Raw genomic sequence first — 21,477 nt, 5'->3', positions numbered from 1 at the left:
CTGATTCGCATCGAAGCAAAAACACAATTTGCTATTGAAATCCGAACTATGAAAATGTGACTGCTAAGATCGGTTAAACCATTGGGATGTTAGAGGTAACATGACGCCTATCATCAATCCTTCGCCGTGTAATTCTCGAACAATATTAGATTAGTTTAAGCGTAAAATCAACTTGCAGAAAGATAAATTAGTTATTATTTCGGCTAATGTTTTGCTTAAATACCACACCAATTATTTCGTTGCTTAATGGCAATTTTGATGGCTAGCATATGTAGCATTAAATATATAAACAGTCTATGTTTTGACTAAATAATTAAAAATAAATAGTGAAGAATTGGAATTGTTAATGCCATAAACTCTATGTATTCATAATAATATTGCATGGCAATATGACGATATGTTCATAGAACACTACAAATCGGGAACATATATATGCTGCATATTCAGCCACAAGTAGAGACATTGTAATGAGGAAGTCGATATCATCAACTTAACCTCAGTCAAAGACAGCAAAAGCTGAAATAGGCTTTGTTCTCATTCATAGAAAAAAAAAGTATTGAAGAAATTGATAAAGTTCTGCAAGTTCCACAGGAACCTAGAAAATCTGTATGACTCATTTGGGAATTTCCATTTTAGTGTGTTCCAGTTTAAGAGTGGTGATGAACCAACGAATACAGAATACAATAGAAGGTAAATTAATTCTAGGAATATGCGTGGACGCCGATAACAAGTACAGAGCATAATGCGCCAAATAAAAAGGACATCAAATACCATAGGGTTGCTGATCAAATAAAGAGATTTGACGGAAACAACCCCAAAGGTTTCCGTTTAAATTTTTGTTTTTTTTTGTTTTTTTTTATCAACGTCCTATTTACAGCCAGGGTCATTTAAGGACGTGCCAGGTTTTGAAGGCTGAGGAAAGCCGGAGAACCCGAAGAAAAACCACCGGCCTACGGTCAGTACCTGGCAACTGCCCCATGTAGGTTTCGAACTCGCAACCCAGAGGTGGAGGGCTAGTGATAAAGTGTCGGGACACCTTAACCATTCAGCCACCGCGGCCCCTTCCGTTTGAAGTCTATTTCCATAATTAAATGGTGATAATATTTTATTCTAACACTACATATTTCCGTCCAAGTGACTTCGTAAAATCAGTACAAATGTATCAATTTAACATTAACCAAACGAAACCACACACCAAAGTATAATGCAAGAGGAAGATTTAAATGCAAGGAAAGTAATAATGTTTAACCAAGTTCAGCTCAAATCAACAAATGAAAATAAAAATGCTTATTTAAGTAAAAAAGACAGGAGTAGGCTATTACACACACAGATACTTTACATAAGTGAGACAAGCAGTAATCAGTTGTTTTTTAAGAAATTGTCAATTTTGTGGCTTGCGTGGACTGATGAAGGGAAGTGAACCTCGTTCAAATGAAAGGAACTGCAAAGCAGTACAACAATATATCACCAATGTAAAGATTGAAGTAATCTGGGTTTACTAGTTACATTGAGGCGGAGTAGGGTAAACATGTCTTATGCTATATAGGTAATGCCCAGTAGGGTCCATTAGGGGATTCGTGATATAAAACAAGAGTTTCATTAATTGGTGCAATGCAACAGTAATGATAATAATATGAATAGGTAAAACTATTAATACTGAAGGCCCTAGTGATTCTTCTAGGTTGTGGTTTTATCGCATTGCCCTTTTGACCGTAATGTTGATATAACAGCGCAACATTTGTCTCTACTTCAACAACCGATAAAATTTACTACTGGCGAAGCGTGACAGATAAAATAATATACGACCAATATATATTGTGGCCACCTTATCAAAGGCCTTACTTGCTTGCACGATGACAACAAACAGAGAAAATAGTAATACATTCATGCAAAGATTGTACACATTGCCGGTACTTATGTTTCTAGATAGAACGGTTCAGGCCGATTCCATTGCCCAAACTACCATTGCTGATGAGCAGTTGGCGATGTTGAAAAAACGAAAAAGCGACTTGGAACTTTCTCATTCCAATGATGTGGGCAAGCTTACCAAATGTGTGCAAGAATTGTCGGATTTACGCGATATTGATATGCGCGAGATGACGCAGTCGAATAAACAAGTAAAAGAACTACAACGTTTGCGAGTAAAACTGTACACATGACCTCTTTTTTTGACTCAACGTATCGAGGAAATCGAGCGTCGTTGTGATGAATATGAACAAATTGATGTATCTAAGCAAATACATATTCTACATAACGAGACGCCGCATTATAATACAAGTGAGATACCACTGTCGTCTCATGACAAACCTCGGGAAACGACGATGACGGGGAATGAAAGGTCGACACCTCGTAGAAAACTGAGATCCAAATTAAGTGAGAGGTCGGATAGGATCCCTGTCCAGGCCAAACAGACTGACATCTCGTGTTAGTACGTATTTGAATGAGGAATAAAAACAGTAACAATTTAAATCCCTTGTACATGTAAATGCTAATTTCAGTATTAAATGATTTCGAACAATGAATATAATCATAGTAATATAGCAGTATGCATATTTTACAAACGATATTTGTCTCCCCAGGTTCGGTTGAGGTAAATATGGTACTCCATGCTACCCTTACACACAAGATATCCATCAACACACAAACCACCCGGTGTAATACAAAATTTCATTATCAACACTGGAGGCGCCCTCTTTAGCACACGTACTGGCGTCTTAACCTTTACTAGGGCTGGAGTTTATGTTTGCTCTTGGTCTATATTTGGAGTTTAGGTTTTCTCTTGGTCTATATTTGTATTTAACAATCAATACATTTATACGGATTTAGTACGCAACAATGACGTTATAGGGTTCAGTTTAGCAGGCGAGGACACAAGCAGCTACACAGCCGGATCTGCAACTGCCGCAACACACCTGGAGGTATGGGTATGGGTACGTGTTCGTAGCCACCACAGTGGATCCGATGTATTAGAAAACCTATTCATGTTCACTGGCTTTCGCTTGTGATAAATCAATCTGATTCAGCAAATTAAAACAATGTTACTAATATACCATTAAGAGACAAGGTATTTGGTTTGTTAGTAATTATGACGCAAGAGTAGGGTTTGATGGGGAATTGTTACTTATGGATCCAACTTATTGTTTTTCTCAGAAGTGTATATTGCTCCACAACTGCAAAATGCATGTAAGGATTTTTACACCAAAAGGTCTTTGTATGTTATGTCAGGATAAGAATATGACAGGTACAACTCATCTTGTAATCGTCTGCAAATCGCATTTGTGTGGGATATTATCTTTAGTTCTATCCACCCGTCCTCCGTCCACCAGTCCGCAGAGTCTTTCCGGGCTACAACTTGAAAACCGATGAACTAAACAATTCATATATGTGTACATGTCACAAAAGTGCAGTGCCCATGTTGTGTCTTTTTCTATAGGTGACAATGACGTTTTGCTATTTTCACTGCTGTCATAGGTTTTTAGAAAGGTTTTTGTGTATTTCATATTGACATTAATGCAACCTTTGTTTTAACAACAATTATGAAGTCAAAACATTTCAATGATACACAAGGCTGAAAGACCAGCCCAAAAGAGGTAATACAAAATTCAAGTCTGTCACACATTTACACAGCGTGTGTGTAATACATCTGACATAATTGATAAGAAACCAAATCTGTTTTTATCTGTACGTCAGAAATTACTACTTAAAGGTTTAATATTATGAACGTGTGTTGAAGCAAATCATTAAGTTTTACAGCAAAACATTTTATTGTTACGTCATACTCAAAAATATAACAATAATACAAGAATTGAAGGCTTTATTGCTGTCCAAAGCAATAGTAAATCGCTTTTGATTGTTACCAAAGATAAGTATTTTGATAGCAAGAGCTTATGTAGTAAAAATTTTAAAGAATATTTTAACCTGTAAGATATTCCATACTTCATGAACCTATATCAAGGAAAATGCTGCCCATTGTCGTTGCCAAGAAAGATAGCAGTTCGCATTAAAGGGTCGTGGCTAAACCATATGTTAAATTTGAACACCGTCTTTTCTTTATTAAAGATAAAAACAGGTAAGTCCACGTGACAAGTCGCGATGATCAGATAAAGCCATATTCTAGACACTTTGTTGGCGGCTTCCTTAGAAGTTACCTCGTTAATTACATGTAATAATGGGTATGGCGAATAGCAATATAATATGTGTATTGGCTATGATGGGAGCAATAGCAGCTTTCCAAATGTTTCCAGACCAGATGGTTCAGACTGATCCCATTGACCAAACGATCATTCTTACTGAGCAGTTGGCGACGCTTACCAAACGAATGAACAAGTTAGAACTTTTACATTCCACAGATGTGAACGAGCTGACCAAACGTGTACAGGAACTTTCGGATTCACGCAAAAATGATTTGCGTGAAATCACCCAGCTGAACAAGGAAGTGAAGGAACTTAAACGTTTATGCGTCATAGATTCAGACATGACATCGATGTTTATACAAAGGATAAAGAATTTGGAGCGTGTGTGTGATAAAGATAAGATTTCCACATTACAGCGACAAGCCGTATAACAAGGGAAGTAACCTAACACTGAGGTCGCCCGCTGAAACAACCTCTAATGAATCAACTACAGCTGAAGAGGACAAACCAAAGCATGGCACACCAAGCGAGCTCTATAAGCAGTGATGAGAAAAGAAGGATCCAGTCTGGGCATCACAGGATTACTCGTGTCAGTAAGTGCATGACGAACAGTGTGTTATTTCATATCGACAATTTCTAAACACCAATTTGTCTATCTTTATATTCAACGAGACATTGATATCTACAAATTTCTATCTTCGAATATTTTCTTTATCTGAGCATACATAGAATATCATTTAAGTTTGAGGTTGTTTTCATCGTTCGAATTTTCAATTTGAAAATTAGATTCAAAATATTAAAGAAAAAGTTAAAGGCTATTACGTTTTCTTGTCGTTCCGATGGCTTTGAGAATTTCTATGCTAAGCGCCAAACGCGAGTAACATAATAAAGTTGGACATTCGATTTGAAACTGAAACTAACGCATTCATCCCTAGGTCCAAAAGAAGACGTTGTGGCGTTCCATGCGATACTTGCACATCAAATATCCGATCCATCCAACAACCACGTTGTAAAATATAACCACGTCATCACCAACGCTGGAGGCGCCCACTATAACTCAGATACCGGCATCTTTACGTGTACTCAGACTGGAGTTTACGTCTTTTCTTGGTCGATATTTGTAGAAGGCCATCATTTCATTTTTACTGATTTAGTACGTAACAACGCTGTCATCGGATCAGCCCAAACTGGCCAGGATACAGGTTTCTCCATTGCTGGCTCTGCAACAGTAACTGTACATTTGGAGGTCGGAGATGTAGTTTGGGTTCTTGTGAATAGACACGGGTCTGGCTCTGATATACAACCTTATCTATCAATGTTTACTGGCTTTCGCCTCTGATCATATATCTCCAAATTGTGTTGGTTATTCTTAGCACCCTAAATAAATCAAAACAGTCTATCTGATGTTATCCTTGTGAATATTCCATTCTCATTCTATCACGATATTTTTGGAAGCCATTATCTCAGGAACTAACTGGCAAAATGTTGTATTCATATGGCTCATGGAAATTCTTTAATAGTTAAATATATCAATTGTTTGAACAACACTTGAAATCAATGTATAAGGTATTTTAACAGTTGGTTAACAAGAAAAAGTCGCTTGAATGAATGTACTATGGAGTAAAACTTTTAGACACACAAGCATTGGAGATACCAAATAGAGAAAAAACAACCTACCGATTCATCAAAATATTCTTTAATCATATTTACTCAAAACAGTAATATAGAACGAAAGCTTAGGGCAAATGCTGACTGATTCTGTGACAGAATATGCGACATTTCTAACGGGTGATTGAGTATTCCAGACGATTTTGTTGGTACTGAGAATCTAAGGTGAGTTTGTGCGAATTGATCAGGTGGTGTGTTGTGAGGATTTTGTTCCAGTTGGTATAATTGTGATGATCCAAAGGTGATATTTGTTTGTGCGAATATGATCCATTTTATATATCCTGAACTGTCAACAAATGGAAAATATATGGTGGTCGATTTTCCCCTGGTCGCTTACATGGTTCTGATTTGGGCAGAATTTTTTTTCGAAGATACTTCTTGCAACACTTTCGACAAATGCTAAATTATTAAGACAAAAACTCTCAGTTGCAGTCCATGGCAAGTTGACCTATCTTTCAAATAATGCAGTCTATGCAAAACCGAAAATAGTGTTCTATATAAAACAAATGCAAACAACGAAACGGAAAGCAATTCCGTTTTATTTCCCCTGTGAATAATTGCATGACGTTTTTTGCATTTACATTGCGTTTCTTTATCTCTTCAGTGAAAATGGCTGATTTTCCTTAATCTTCAAATTTAAAGGAGAAAAAATAACCGTTTCTAATTAATTGCGAAGACTAAGTATTTAAAATCTTTGATGCTTCGTATTTGCGAAAAACGTAATATCTTATTGAAATCCGAATGTGACAGTCATCATTGGGCAAATCGCCATTGTGAAGTTAAAGGTTACACGTTTCCCCATCATAATTGTTTCGCCGTGTAAATCTTTAACAATGTTGGAGTATCAGCAAACGTAAAAACATCTTGAGGAACGGTAAATTAGGTCTTATTTCAGTTAATGGAATTTTTTAATTACAACACCGTAATTTAACACCAATCATAACGTTGATTTGAGGCAATTTTACATATCGTAGTTTTTGACAAAGAATTTCAAATAGATAATAAATCAGAATGTCATACACCCGGCGTATTCATAATAATATCGCATTACATAAAGATGATTAGTTAATAAAATACTACAAATCAAGAACATGCATGCATTGCATTTTAAGTCACAAGTAGAGACATTATAATAAGGAAGGTGATATCTTCATGTCAACCTCAATCAAAGGCATAAGAAGCAGATATTGACGTTAGCCTCTTCACAAAATATAATTGATGAAGATCCGCAGGAACCTGGAAAATCTGTAGGACTCATCTGGGGATTTCCATTTAAACGATTTCTTAGTTTTCCTAGTTGAACAGTTCCGATGAAGCAACGAAGACAAAACACTGACTATATAATAAATTAATCCTAAGAATATGCGCGGATAACGAGTACATATGAAAATTCGACAAATTAAAAGTCGATAACAAATATTATAGGGTTAATTCCGATTTTGACAGAAACAACCTCAAAGGCTTCCGTTTGAAATTTATCCCCATAGTCAAATGTTGACCATACATTATTGAAACACCACACCTCTTCGATCCACACAACAAAATATAATGCTTGGTGAAGATCAAAATGCAAAGAAAGAGATAAGGTTTAACCAAGCTTCAGCTTGAATGACTTTGTTTCTAAATGATGTGAGAGAACTAGGTTATTACACACAGCAACAGGTAACATCAGTGAGACAAGCCGTAGTCAGCTGTTATTTAAGAGCTTTCAGTTTTGTTGCGTGCATTGACTAATGAAGAATGCCAGCAACAAAGTTGAACATCAATCCTTATATTAACGGTTAAGAATTCAAAATTACCGCCGTCAGCTTACAACCTTCGCTCGCAACGGTATGACATTACATTGTTTTACCTATCGTACATATGTGCATTGTAGTGGAACACGGTCAGTCATCTACTTTCGTCCCCAAGTTAACACAAAATATAGCTCCAGATACGTTTTGCTTATTACGATATCGATGTTGAATGTAATGCACAGTGTGAATATAGTATGTATAGTATATGTGTGATTTTGTCACTCGAGACGAGACGATAGGGGCTATGAGACAACAATAGGGAAAACCACAACACTCGAAAACCCTTTTAAGCTTGATTTTTATAAAGAGTGAATGACATTTTTAGTTTTGGCGGTTATTCAAAAGACGGTATGAATCCAAACCCCTGTGACAGTATAAGTGATGCACTCTGGGAGCCGGGATGTCAGAGCTCAAAATTACACTAAAAAAGTACAACAACGTGGATTTTAGTCGCAGATTTATTAGTGGAGGATTTATGTGATGTCAGCGTTTTGTCGGATGATGTGTTTTCAGTACACTAGTATTTGTTTTAGTACTTAAATCTTAAAACTTTATAACAATTTTACTCAATTCACAAAATTAATGTGCATCCAAGCCTGAAGCGGTACAAAACTCGATCACGAACGAAATCAGTGAATGTATTTCCAAGCCGGAAAAAAAACAAACTCAAAAACAATACGGATTTCAAACGAATGTCAGAAAGACTTTAATATATATATATATAAAATAAATAAATAAAGAATGAAATTGTTTCATTGGTGCAATACGATAGTAATGAGAATATTATCTCATGAAAACAAAAAGGAACACTATCAGTACTGGAGGGCCTAGTTATGTACACAGGTGTTGGTGATACTCATTCTGTAATACTACGTTTATGGTTTATCGTATTTTCATTTTTTTTTATAATTTTTTTATTTTCAAAAGCATTTGATAATAAAGACATATACATGTTATATCCACTCACATACAAGTATACAATTCATTCCATTATCATTCCCATCCTTCATCAAAATCATCATCTTTCTCATTAATCGTCTATTACTTGTTTAATATTAACTAGAGCATATCATCATCATCATTATTCATCATCATCACATTCAACATTTTCACAATCATCATCATCATCATCATCATCATCATCATCATCATCATCATCATCAACATTTCACAATCATCATCATCATCATCATCATCATCATCATCGTCATCATCATGAGTTCTATCATCATCATCATCATCATCATTATCATCAATCATAATTATTGTCTCATCATCATCATCATCATCATCATCATCATCATGATAATCATCATGAACTCTATCATCATCATCATCATCATCATCATCATCATCATCATCATCATCATTATCATCAATCATAATCATTCATCATAATCATTCATAATAATTATCATAATTATTGTCTCATCATCATCATTATCATTATCATCAATCATAATCATTCATAATAATTATCATAATTATTGTCTCATCATCATCATCATCATCATCATCATCATCATCACAATCCTTCATCCTAATCATCATTACTATCATAATCATTTTCTCATCCTTGTCATCATCAACATCATCACAAGTTCTCATGTCATGATAAAATAATAAAAACAAAAAATCAAAAACAAACAGACATATGATGTTTGTGGTGTAAGGAACATATGGACAGCCATGAGTATTTCTGCAAAGCAGATAAACATGTATAACTTCCACACACAACCACACATACCTGCACACATATCCACACCCACCCTCCCACACAACCTAAACGTATTTTCATTTTGACCTTAATGTTGATATTACAGGGCACCATTTCTTTCTACTTCAACTACAGAAAAAAAGAACTGGTGGCACCTGACTATTCAGGATGAAACAATATACAACCATCTTGTCCATCTTGGCAGCGCGTTATTTGCTTGCGCGTTGACAACAAACATCGGAAATGGCAATCAATTCATTCGAATATTGTGCATATTGTTGTTCAATATGTTTCAAGAAAGAGAGGTTAAGTCTGATTACATTAAACTACCACTGCTGGTCAGCAGTTAGTAATGTTGACAGAACAAATGAACGAGTTGGAGCTTTCTCATTCCAAAGATGTGCGCAAACTTTCCAAACGTGTTTAGGAACTCTCGGATTTACGCGAAATCGATATGCGCGAGATGACGAGGTTGAATCAGACATCTCGATAAAAAAACCCTATTGTTTCCTGTCATCCAACAAATTGACAAAGTTAAGCTTTAAATATGTTGTCCTATTAAAGATGCACGTCAGATGAAGCGAACTCTGTATATCGTCCAGTAAATTATATTTTTTTATACTCTTTCATTGATTTTTGACCTTTAATTTCGGGACTCATTTTAATTCTTCTCTCCATTCGTTATCACTGGTATCTGTCATTTTACTTAACGATATCTATAGTGAATGATAACCTGATAAAAACTGCCATAAAGGTAAAAGCTAATATCTATTTAGAAATTGATAACACGGAAATTTTTCCACCATTGTGTACATGCTTATAAAAAGAAATATAACAGATAAAAGATAAAAAGATCAACGATAAATAACAGATCAAATAAATTCAATTCTAAAAAAAACCAGAAAAAAAAAAGAACAGAATGGTTGTCTAATGAACAGTACCATACATGTTTATAGTATTTTGCATAATGTGTTGTAAAATGTATTTGAGTGGTGTCATTTTCATTTCAGAAATATTTTATTAACAATACAAATATAAATGAATACAAAGTATTGTCAAAAGAATAAGACAACAGGCGCAAAGCCAATAGCAGTCATCTTCTATTACATCCGGTTAGGCTTAGTAGAAAGATGATATGTCTCACTTTATTATTTCAACAGAAATTATATATCATTACATGTATATTATCTAATTCAAAAGGGATTAATGTAAGGAAGTATATGTTCATCATGAAATAAAATAAAATAGGTGTTATAATTATAGAGATAACTACTATTCAAAACTACTTAGTAAGAAAACAAAACTATTATTTAATAAAGTGAAGACACAGCATATTTCCACCAAGCCTAAAATGAAAAGATATATGTAATGTAATAAACAACAATAACTCACTCACACACATTAATTCATACTAGAATGTTATAAGGATGAGTATTTAACATAACAAACTTGCTATGATAGTGGAGTAAATGTATATACAATCTTGTAATTGTATTATTACTAAAGACAGTATTACATATAGTTTCTTATACATTAGGCATTGAAGATGTATATAACCTAACAAGTTGTAGATGGATAGAATATGGTGCCAAGAATTGGAATATATGGGACATTGAAAGAAAAAATGCACTTAATCTTCACCAGGAGCATCACATACACAGGATGGGTTATCAATCAGGTGATCAAAATATTTATGATAATTAAGGTCACTTTTAAAATTTCTAAGCTGGCATAAAATTATGTTAAGTTGTCTGGGAGCAGAATTCATGAAAAGTTAAGAAATAGTTATATCATTTGTAGTTTTTAATTTGCATTTAAGAGAAGAAATATCAAGTGAATTCCACATAGTCATAGTTGAAGGAAAATTTTTTTTTCATGTAGCTATTAGTTCGTGACTGTGGTATATTAAATACTCTGTTATGTCTAAAAGTGTTTATATTGTTTACATTTAAATATGGTTGTATAATATTAATGAGATACAATGGAGTATAGTTATTAATAATTTTGAATATTAATACAAGTTTATGATTCTGTCTTCTTTTACTTAAAGGTTCTAGTTGAGTTTCATTATATAAGATATGGTGAGAAGTACCTCTTCTGAGTCCTGTTATTATACGCATGGCTTCCAGTTGAATAAATTCAAGAAGATCAGATTCGGCTTGAGTGCAATTGTCCCTAACTACATCAGCATATTCGAATATTGGTCTTATGTATGAAGAATATAAAGTTTTCAAAGTTTTCCTATCAACTATTTTTTTTTCATACACGAAGTAAACTTAACCTAGAGTTAGCTTTTTGATACTCATTAGAAATATGGTCCGCCCATGTTCCTTCACTATTAAAGGTAAGCCCTAAGTGGTTATGAGATTCATTTTGTGGAATTAGATAATTATTAAACAAAAGATGTGGATAATCAATGTTTTGTCTACGACTGAAGTTCATAGCTATTGTTTTATTAGGATTGAAGAGAATTTGCCATCTATATGCCCAGTCATTATTAACCAGTAAAGAAGGTGTATATAAATCATTATTGTTTTGTATCATTACATATAAAGAGTTGTCATCAGCAAAGAGTTTTATATTGCTGTTTATATTATTAGTAATATCATTAATGAAAAGAAGAAACAAAAATGGAGCAAGGACAGATCCTTGAGGGACTTCTGCCGATATAGGTTTAGTGCTAGATTGATATCCTTCAAAGGTTACCCTTTGCTTTCTGTCAGATAGGTAAGCTTTGAAACAATTAACCATTGATGGTCGTATTGTTATCCGCGATAACCAGCAACGTAAGGCCCATGTCACTACTCTGCCTGATCTACACAGCTATCCCGACCCCCCTCCAATGCGGTCCGGGCCCAGGACTCTCGCTCAACGCGCCTCTGTGTCTACGCCGACCAAATAGACCATAACAGTCATGTACCTGACAAAATACTAATGTCTTAATAAGATATTGAATGTTTAATGATGTTTGAATTATTCTCAAATTCACAGTGTTTGCTAAAAAGTGTAGTTTTTAAATATCCATTTTATGAATACTGCCATTCTATAGAGATTTAAAATCACTGGTTAGTACTCAGTTCTTTACATTGTATTTAGTAAAAAAACAACTTATATATAACGTGTACATGCAAAACTAGTAAACATTATTCAGATGAAATCTATGTACAGTTAGTAGTACATGATAAAAAGGCAAAATACGTAACATATATATTAGAGGAAACAGTAATTTCCCGGTCAATTGTTTTAAATGTTATGCTATGATAAATTAAAATATGGTGAATTTTACCAACATGTCCAAATATGTATCAGTATATACACTGATAAATTAAGTCTTACTAATCAAATGATACTTTCTGAAGAAGTTTATGATGAGGAGAATGTAATTCTGCTGCGTGTGTGTATTTACCACAAATCCATTTTCTGTTGAAAATTTATTCTACATGTACATTTTTTTTACAAGTGTTTACATTGTACCTCACACGATCAGCTGATTGCATACGGTCGGTCGTCACGATTTGGCGGTTTGTACGTTAAGTCTATGTTTAAACATCACACACGTGCACTCCTGCATTGATCGTGTCAAAACTGAAACCCGTGTGAATCTTTTATCTTCCAACGTAGTATTATTTTTTCATAACATCTAAAAGCTGTCCTAAAAATTTACCTTCATTTGCCACAGTAGCGTTAAAAATATTAACTTGGCATTGACTTGTAAATTTCATCCTACGTGCTATATGTGTAAATGTATTGTCATCAAGCATACACACATTTTGGAATATAATGTAAATAGTATTTGATCTGTGATAACGAGTCGTCACATTTACACGCGTTATGATTTCTTTCTTCATATTTACCTATCTACAGTGTACCTTGTCTATCGTCTATACAGTGAGACAAGATCAGGTTTATGAAAAAAAAATAAGTAAGAGTCAAAATATTTCCAAAAAAATTATTTTGTATATCATACCATGTATATATTTATAGTAACCACATGTGTTATGTCGTCACGGATGATTTCCTATATGTTTGTATACAACGAGTCCACTTTTACTATCAAGCTTACCCGCCATAATGGAGTCGCCTTATTTTATATTATACACGTGCACGTGGTGACCCTACCCGTGATGACAGACGCCTGTGTCTGACTATCTTAGATTATTAGTTACAATCGTCCTCTACCTAATCATGTGGTTGCTGTATGTATAAAATCAATGCTTATTAGATAAAATGTATTATTATTTCCTTCCTAAATATCATGATCACAATTAAATTTCCAATGAATTTAACTCTACCCCATACAGAAAAAAAACCCAAAAACTTTCTCATGTTATTCTTAGTCTTGTTTATATATATTTATATGATGTTGCTTATAGTGTATCTCCTCCCCATGACATGTTTATTTTGTAATACTCTTCCCTCCATGTATCTCATGTATCGCACAGCGCTACACCATTTTGATTACGGTTAAATGTCTTTTGTAGATATATGATTAAGTTGTGGATACGTGATATACATGTACATGGAAGTTATATTTTATATCAAGCATCCAATTTTTTTTATCATGCGATACTTACACATCAGATATCCGATCCATCCACCAACCACGCTGTAAAATATGACAACCTCATCACCAACACTGGAGGTGCGCACTACAGCACAAACACCGGCGTCTTTACCTGTAATCAGACTGGAATTTACGTCTTCTCTTGGTCGATGTATATATCAGCCCATCAATATATCTATTCCGACCTAGTACGCAATGGGGACGCCATCGGGTCTGCTTTAACTGGCCAGGACACTAACAGCTACAGTGCAGGCTCTGCAACGGCTGTTGTACACCTTGACGACGGGGATGAGGTGTGGATCCGAGTAGCTGGTCACCTCAGCGGATTCGATATACTTCCAAACCTGACAATGTTCACAGGCTTTCGCCTGGGATAATATCATAATATCAATTGAATGTACATTGTAAAGGGAATAAATCTTAAAAAAGAAAAGAAAAGAAAAAAAGAAAAGGAAAAAAAGACTTCTGTTATTGTTTGTTTAGCTTGATAGTCAACTGGAATTTCATTGGAACGATGGCATAGTTCAAACCCTTATGTAGTTTTGTAGCAATCTATCACCAAATATCAAGCAAAGCGTAGCTGATTCGACTCAAGTGCATCATATCATGTTGTACACTTTTTCTATTCTATTCAATTTATTCCACCTCATTACACTGTTTTCGAACTTGGTGTCAAAATAATCTTGATAGAAACAAAACATCCGAAAACATCAGTCATGTCTATCATATCATCTCGGACACTACACAAAGCAGTGCTAGTACGCTTCACATTGGTCATTTGTCTCGTAAAGGTGACAGTGTAGTCATCGAAACGTCACAGTCTTCAATATCATATTGGTTGTGTTATATATCTCTATATCACCTATCGTATACACATGTAATTTACAGTCTGGTGTTTTACGACGAACTCGGACGAAGGAATCTGAAGTGGTATGTTGTATAGTTTATGTTGTTATTTGCATACATTTGATATTTGGACTTGGTTTTGGATTGGATTGTTCTACTAACATAACAAGTGAACACACATTTAATCTATTCAAATACTCGTTTCGGTCTTATTTGGAAATGGACACAATCATCACTAATGGAGATGTTCTTGCACAACTTCGAAACGAGTGGAATGGTCGCTTGAAACAAAAGAGTATTCGGCAACCGACAAATTTACTTCAAGGTTACCAGACATCGATTTGAACTTGAAACATATTTCATCATGGCGGATAAGAGCTACAGTAAGTTTTCTCATGGACGCGATCCCATACTGTCGGGCCGTAGGCTACTATTTTTTCACAATATAGTGGTATTAAATCAAACCATTTCAAGTGGGATGTCAAACATATATTGAAATGCCTAGGGGGAGTGAAAGGTGTTTGGGTTCACTTCTGAATCAGAAATCCCAATCCGTATTAAGAAATCATTAGTACAGTGTTGAAACTTTTCATTTCTCTACAGGCAGACGATTCGGCTAACTGTTGATGTTGAAGTTCTACAGAACAATTCTGTCATCAAGAGTCCCACACAATACAACTGATAGCCATGGATGATCGCTTTGGCTATTTCACATCATGTGTTCTACTTGCTGTTTGTTTACTAGGAGCGATCTTCAGTCTTGTGTTTGTTCTGAGTCCTTCCGTTGATGTAAAATCAAGCAACAACATCTTCAATTATTCCTTCAGTGCATCATTCTCCATTGATGAAATTGAACGAAGTGGAATTGGTACTGAACAAACTATCTGAGAATCGAATGTAATTCGGTTGCGAGGAAAATGCACTTTCAACAAACTGAAGTGTTTTCATCAAATCATGATTTCGATTACGAACTATCTTTGATTGTGGCTGATGAAATAGCGACTATAAGTCCCTGGCATTCTGTATCGAAGATTTATCTATATCAAGTTGGTTTACCGCTTTACAACACCTTGTAACGGATGTCAATTGTCTAGGTGGTTCGAAGTCAGAGGGTGTCGTGGAAATATTTGTTTTACTAAACACAGACATGATATAATTGAAATATGCACTTTCGACGATCAGTTTGAGTATATTATTTATCAAAAGATCCGCGCCAAGGTAATGCCTTGGACTATAACTGAACAACAACATATTCGCATCGAGTCGAATGTATTGAACGGCCCATGCCGAAATATCATCCCAATAACATGCAATTTGAAAAAATCGCCCGAAGGTCAAACGGGATTATTTGATATCGCCGAAAACGTGTTTATTTGTGCATGGAGCTAGTAATTTGGCTTCTGGTAATTATTTCAAATCATTTATGCCTGACTATTGGTGAGAAATTTACAGCCATACTACAGGCTGTGCTTCACATAAGTTTCTGGTGTATGACAGCAGGGACAAAGGCTGGGATAATGACCAAATACATCAGCACTGCACTTTGGATAAAGCGAGCTGGAAAACCCCAATGATGGAATGGTTGCGTTCAATAGCTGCAAACTGCAGACGGTTGTACCTTACAAAATTAAAAGCATCAATGCATATTTCAAAGGCAAATTTAACCACGTAGAGAGCACTTGTAGAAATGGTGGATGTCCCTGTAAGTGGTATGAACATATGCATTAAACAATCGTTATTATCTGCTTAACATGGGAAAATATACAAAATAAATGTATCTTTTTATATATTGTTGTGAGATGTAGAATATTCTATTAAGGATTTCGCAAATATCGAATTACAGGAAAATGAAGATAAGGTTTGTCTCATTTCCACTATTGAATTAGAGATTAAAAATCATCGACCAGCAATTTTATGTTTATTCTTTACAAAGTGTTACAATAATGTTTCAGGAAACATTTCTACATTAATCATACTATAGTATTTAATTATGTGCCGAAAATAAACCGTACTAGAATAACATACCGAGCCCAGTTGTTGAAAAGGTGATTAGGATATGACAATATAACAAAACTTTTGAAATACATATAAAAGCATTTCTGGTAAATCTACCTTCACAAAATTTTATAGAACTATATACCACTCTTCATGCTCTTCCTACATACACTGGATATTAAGTAAGTGATCCATTGTCATCATTTTTGGTCAATACTTTACAAAATGGTGAATATATCCGTGACATATTATAACGTGAGATGTTATGAGATAAGGTTTATCATTCGGGTCGACACTAATAAAGAATCAAATTATCAGACTAGTAATATATGCAATGCATAAGCGAATTTCCTATAATGCTTGACCACATCATTATATTCAAGTATTGCATCACCAGCCATATTATGTATTGTAACCATCGCTAACAACTGAAATACAATTCTTTTTCAGTATCTTGTGTTTCAATTACTTTCAAAGAAAGGACAATTTTCGGTTTTGGTTAAAATAACACGGATATGGATTAACGCTACGACAAGTTTATATTTCATTCCGGCAATTCGATATTGATTATCATGAACATGATTCTGACAGCATACGACCGATACTACAAAAATCTACGATGACTTGAAAATCACATGGAATGCTCGCAATAGTATTTTATTATGCACAACAGGATAAGATAAAAATAACTTAAAATTAGATAAATCATAGTAATACATACTGCTTTATCACAGCTGTATAGCTCTCTGAAAACTGAGCTTAAGTAATTGTTTGTGGTCATCGGGCCTTAGGATACAAGTTTACCATCGGACCTCTCATTCGGAACTAACAACATATGAAAAGCAGGCTTTCTTTGATCGCTGAGTCAACTTGAACGCACTAGAATAAAGTATATTGTCAAAAGATATAACCTTACTCGAACAATTAAGTGACTCTTCGGTCACTAGGTCCGTGCACTACAACTTCAGCACCTTGCATCCATCAATCTTTTATATATCATTCGGAGATCCCATACTGAATTAATTTCACTAAAATAGTGATATATGACTCAAAGCGACATAGTTACTTGAACGCCATACAACAAAACGTGGAGGTTGTCATCCTTAACGTGTCAGAGTATACTCTTCCTGTTCCATAGGAGGATGTTGTCGGCGAAAATTCATTCACTGTATCAAGTGGCTTTTCCGTGTTTTTGATATGATGTTATCTAGGATTAATTAAAACAACACACTCTACTACTATGACACGGGTCGGGAATAACGATTAAGTATCCTACTGTCCACATTATTTACTCTGTCAGTTAGAGCATCGACCACATAACCTCAATTAAAAGCCCCGTGTCAGTTTATGTTTCTCGGAAAGCTGAGAAACCAGCCGGCCAGTCGTAATGTGGATGTATCTTTGAGCAAGATACTTTACCCTTTTTACTCAAGATGCCGTGCGACGAGCCGTTGGTCCTTTGTATAATGAGGTAATCACTGAGTTCTACACGGAGCCCCGTTTCAAAATTTCACTGGCTGTTCACGGGCGATAAAACCAGCAAAACAAAAACTCTTTTTTGCATAATACTTGTTTTACTGAAAAGATAGATGTTAAAAAGTTAAAGGATTAATATTCATGAAGACACAAACAATTGACTTCTGAAAAAAACTAGAAATTCAAATATGACATTTAGATTGGAAAATACATGAAGAATAAACGATACAGATGTTCTGCATACTTCACTAAACTGACTAATCAGAGAATGAAGACGTGTTCATGAAATAATTATTATGACTCAACATTGATAACAAGATGCTGTCATTTTAAAAGACGTTTATGTCATGGTCTTAGAAATAGCGCAACAACAGCGGGACAATAATTCACGTGACTGAATTGATATCACATAATGAAGTGGAAAGAGATGTTTGTCAAATTAAGTATTTCTTTTCTGTTACCAAATATTACATTAATCTAAAATTGAAGTGATGTTCGGAAGTTCAAGTATTTTCGCCAATAGTTCCTAAATTCATTATAAAACGCCAGCAGTGTATTGTCCTCATAATCGCGTGACAACCAAAAACAATTTTCATGTTAGTTTCTGTAAACAATGTACTACAAACATTCAAATAGTAGGATAGAATTTAGTGTCGGGTTTATCGAACATATTTGAAAATATATTTATGTTTTGCAATCAAACTGTGCCTTGGATTTGATAATACTGTAATTAGAATAACAATCTGTACATAAAAGAATAGCGTCTTTGAATTAATCGTTGTTATAATGAACAGAGTGATGAATTGATCTAAGTCCCGTTGAAGGCTTGAAACAATGGATGTTATGATGATGGATTTCCTTTTATAAATCTGAATATCAAATTATTTGTACGGGGATATACCATGGAATGAAAATGCGAAGAAAGAAGTGTTCACATATAAACACATAAAGAGCACAGTCTACTTACACTGACTGAATGGACAATATAAAATCAAAACAATACAAACATTTAGTGGTATATAATTATCTCTATCATGAAGTGCAAACACATCAAAACACCATACTGACAAAAAAAATCACGACAATATAACACGTGCTTTATGTTAATTAGCATGATCATTGGTGTCTATAAAGCTAGATACAATGCTTTTAAGTTTCATAAAAAGCAAACAACCAAACACTAGACGTCATCCAAGGAAACTAACCTGTCTGTGAATCACCGGTTTTGAATCATGGCAAAGTGAAATATTTTTCATGAGATCTGTAAGCTTATTCATTTTATTTAAGGTTAATGAAACAGATACTGATATATCGATCATATTTTCCAAAATATTATTTTTCATGAGATTTATCTGGTCATTTTGTTAAGCGGTAAAACGTTTTAAATTGTGGATTTCTCCATATCGTGCTACTGTCATTAGTGTAACTGGTATAAAATGATTTGACCTTCATAGCATAAGGATGATGAATATGAAGGAACAAATACATCAATATATATTTGGCTTCCACAATTCATTTCAAACACAATAAAAAGTAAACATAGTAGATTTTAGAAGCAGAGTTATGGATGAGTAATATATTTAAAAAGCTATTAAGTATTATATTATGATATATATCATTTTTATTTTCTTTTAGCTAGCAGCTTATTCCGCCGTTTCAATTATCCATCACATTAAGAGTATGCATCTGTTCGCTAGCCTACCGGGAAAATGTTTATGCGTGACACTCAATCAAAATCAATCTATAAACCTAGTAGAACACATCATTTTCAACCCATCAACAATTTTCAATGTGTTGAGCACGTACCTAATACTTAACTACACTGACTAGTGTGTACACCTACATGTGTGCCAACTGGAAAATGTTTAATCCTCATACTCTACAACACTAAGTGCAATAAGCTAAAACCAGAACATTATATCCCCTCTTTCAAAAATAATTAATGTGTGTGATATACTAGAGCAATTCACAATATCGCAGTTCTGCCTTGTTAATATTGCTAATTTAACATGCACCATGTACTGCACAACAGGTTGTTATTCATGTGAACACCAGCAGCAGATATAGGAGATTACTCTAAACACATCAATCACTGCATGTGCGTTCCAGTAGTAGACAGTTGGACCAAACTATAGCACAGCTATCGCCGTAATATTAGCAGTAGCAGCTGTAGCACATTTATATATAACGATACTCTTCTGCATTTATCACCCGTCTAATCATGGGTGATCAGTAGCCATCCTCTACCACAGTTCTCTTGTTTACATTATTGACACATTTCTCCTGGTCTGTTTTGTCTTATGTTATTACAAGATACTTGCTCAGTTCATGTACACGTCGCTGGCCTCCAGGTAATCATTCAAGATGGCGTAGCAAAACTGATATTGTTCCTGTAAACAAGTAATATACAAGTATTTGCTATCTGATACATTTTTGACTTTATTTTCTTATTTTGTTCATGAATCATGTTATGTAAGACAGACAGTGAGCAGTCATAGGTGGCACAACTAGTCATAAGTGGAAAGATAAACCCTCTCAAATCACTATTCTCTCCTACTTATTGAACAACTTTTTAAAATTTTTATTTGATAATATTACTTACAAAAGTGCTCAAAAACTCTGGTCGCCTGATAAGGAGCTGTCGCGCAGCATGAAATACATCCACCTCCTCGTCCATTTTGATCTGGTCTCGGGTATTCGCCATGAGGCAAAACAGTCCACACTGTGTTGAGCCGTCCCTGTCATACAATGATCATGTTTTAAATTGAAGAAAATTACTATTGAGGAGTAGCAAAACAGTCCACACTGTGTTGAGCCGTCCCTGTCATACAATGATCTTACAAGAAAATTATATTTATGATGATGATAAAGAATAAGCGACCCACCGAGTGCACCCAAATCATCCCTAGCAGACACAAAAATATCATAACAGATGTTCATAAAGGCATGAATGAAAACGTCATGATAAACTATATTGGATTGGCCAGCTTAGAAAGAGAATAGACTTTGGGCTTAAGCAAATTGAGTATCTTAATGGCACATAGCCATTTGAAAGTATTACAGAGACATAGAACACATTGCCCATTAGAATTCTTAAATGCATGTTAAAGAATCATCTATAAAACCAAATCCCAGTCCCTGAAATGGATTAATTAGAATGTATATTATCAAGTATCTAATAGTAAATGATGAAACAAACACTCCGATATATTAATATATCAACATGATAGCCGGCTGTAAGTAATAGTAAATATAAACTGCAGTAAAGCAACTTATCGGTTG

General features: G+C 34.6%; 2 protein-coding genes and 1 long non-coding RNA gene across 3 annotated transcripts in view; 1 reads left to right on the top strand and 2 right to left on the bottom strand.

Annotated features, from left to right (window-relative positions):
* Window positions 1–4,091: 4,091 nt before the first annotated feature.
* On the top strand, window positions 4,092–5,538 carry LOC117323745 (complement C1q-like protein 3). The gene is made up of 2 exons (XM_033879173.1): window positions 4,092–4,726; window positions 5,069–5,538. The coding sequence occupies exons 1-2, from the start codon at window positions 4,612–4,614 to the stop codon at window positions 5,470–5,472; spliced, it is 519 nt and encodes a 172-aa protein (XP_033735064.1). The 5' UTR covers window positions 4,092–4,611; the 3' UTR covers window positions 5,473–5,538.
* Window positions 5,539–17,357: 11,819 nt separating this feature from the next.
* On the bottom strand, window positions 17,358–20,965 carry LOC117323743. Its single transcript, XR_004531818.1, has 2 exons — window positions 20,798–20,965; window positions 17,358–20,585 (listed from the first exon to the last, which is right to left on the bottom strand). It is a non-coding gene; the product is annotated as an uncharacterized LOC117323743 (long non-coding RNA).
* A 7-nt stretch (window positions 20,966–20,972) lies between these two features.
* Window positions 20,973–21,477, bottom strand: part of LOC117322690 (scavenger receptor class F member 1-like) — a 17,287-nt gene continuing 16,782 nt past the window's right edge. Inside the window, exon 11 of the mRNA XM_033877629.1 lies at window positions 20,973–21,016. Coding sequence (XP_033733520.1) covers window positions 20,973–21,016 — 44 coding nt within the window. The remainder of the gene's footprint in view (window positions 21,017–21,477) is intronic.

Source organism: Pecten maximus, chromosome 3 (assembly GCF_902652985.1).
Source record: "Pecten maximus chromosome 3, xPecMax1.1, whole genome shotgun sequence".
NCBI classification, from domain to species: Eukaryota; Metazoa; Mollusca; class Bivalvia; order Pectinida; family Pectinidae; genus Pecten; species Pecten maximus.
This window is presented reverse-complemented; position numbering and strand designations above follow the sequence as displayed.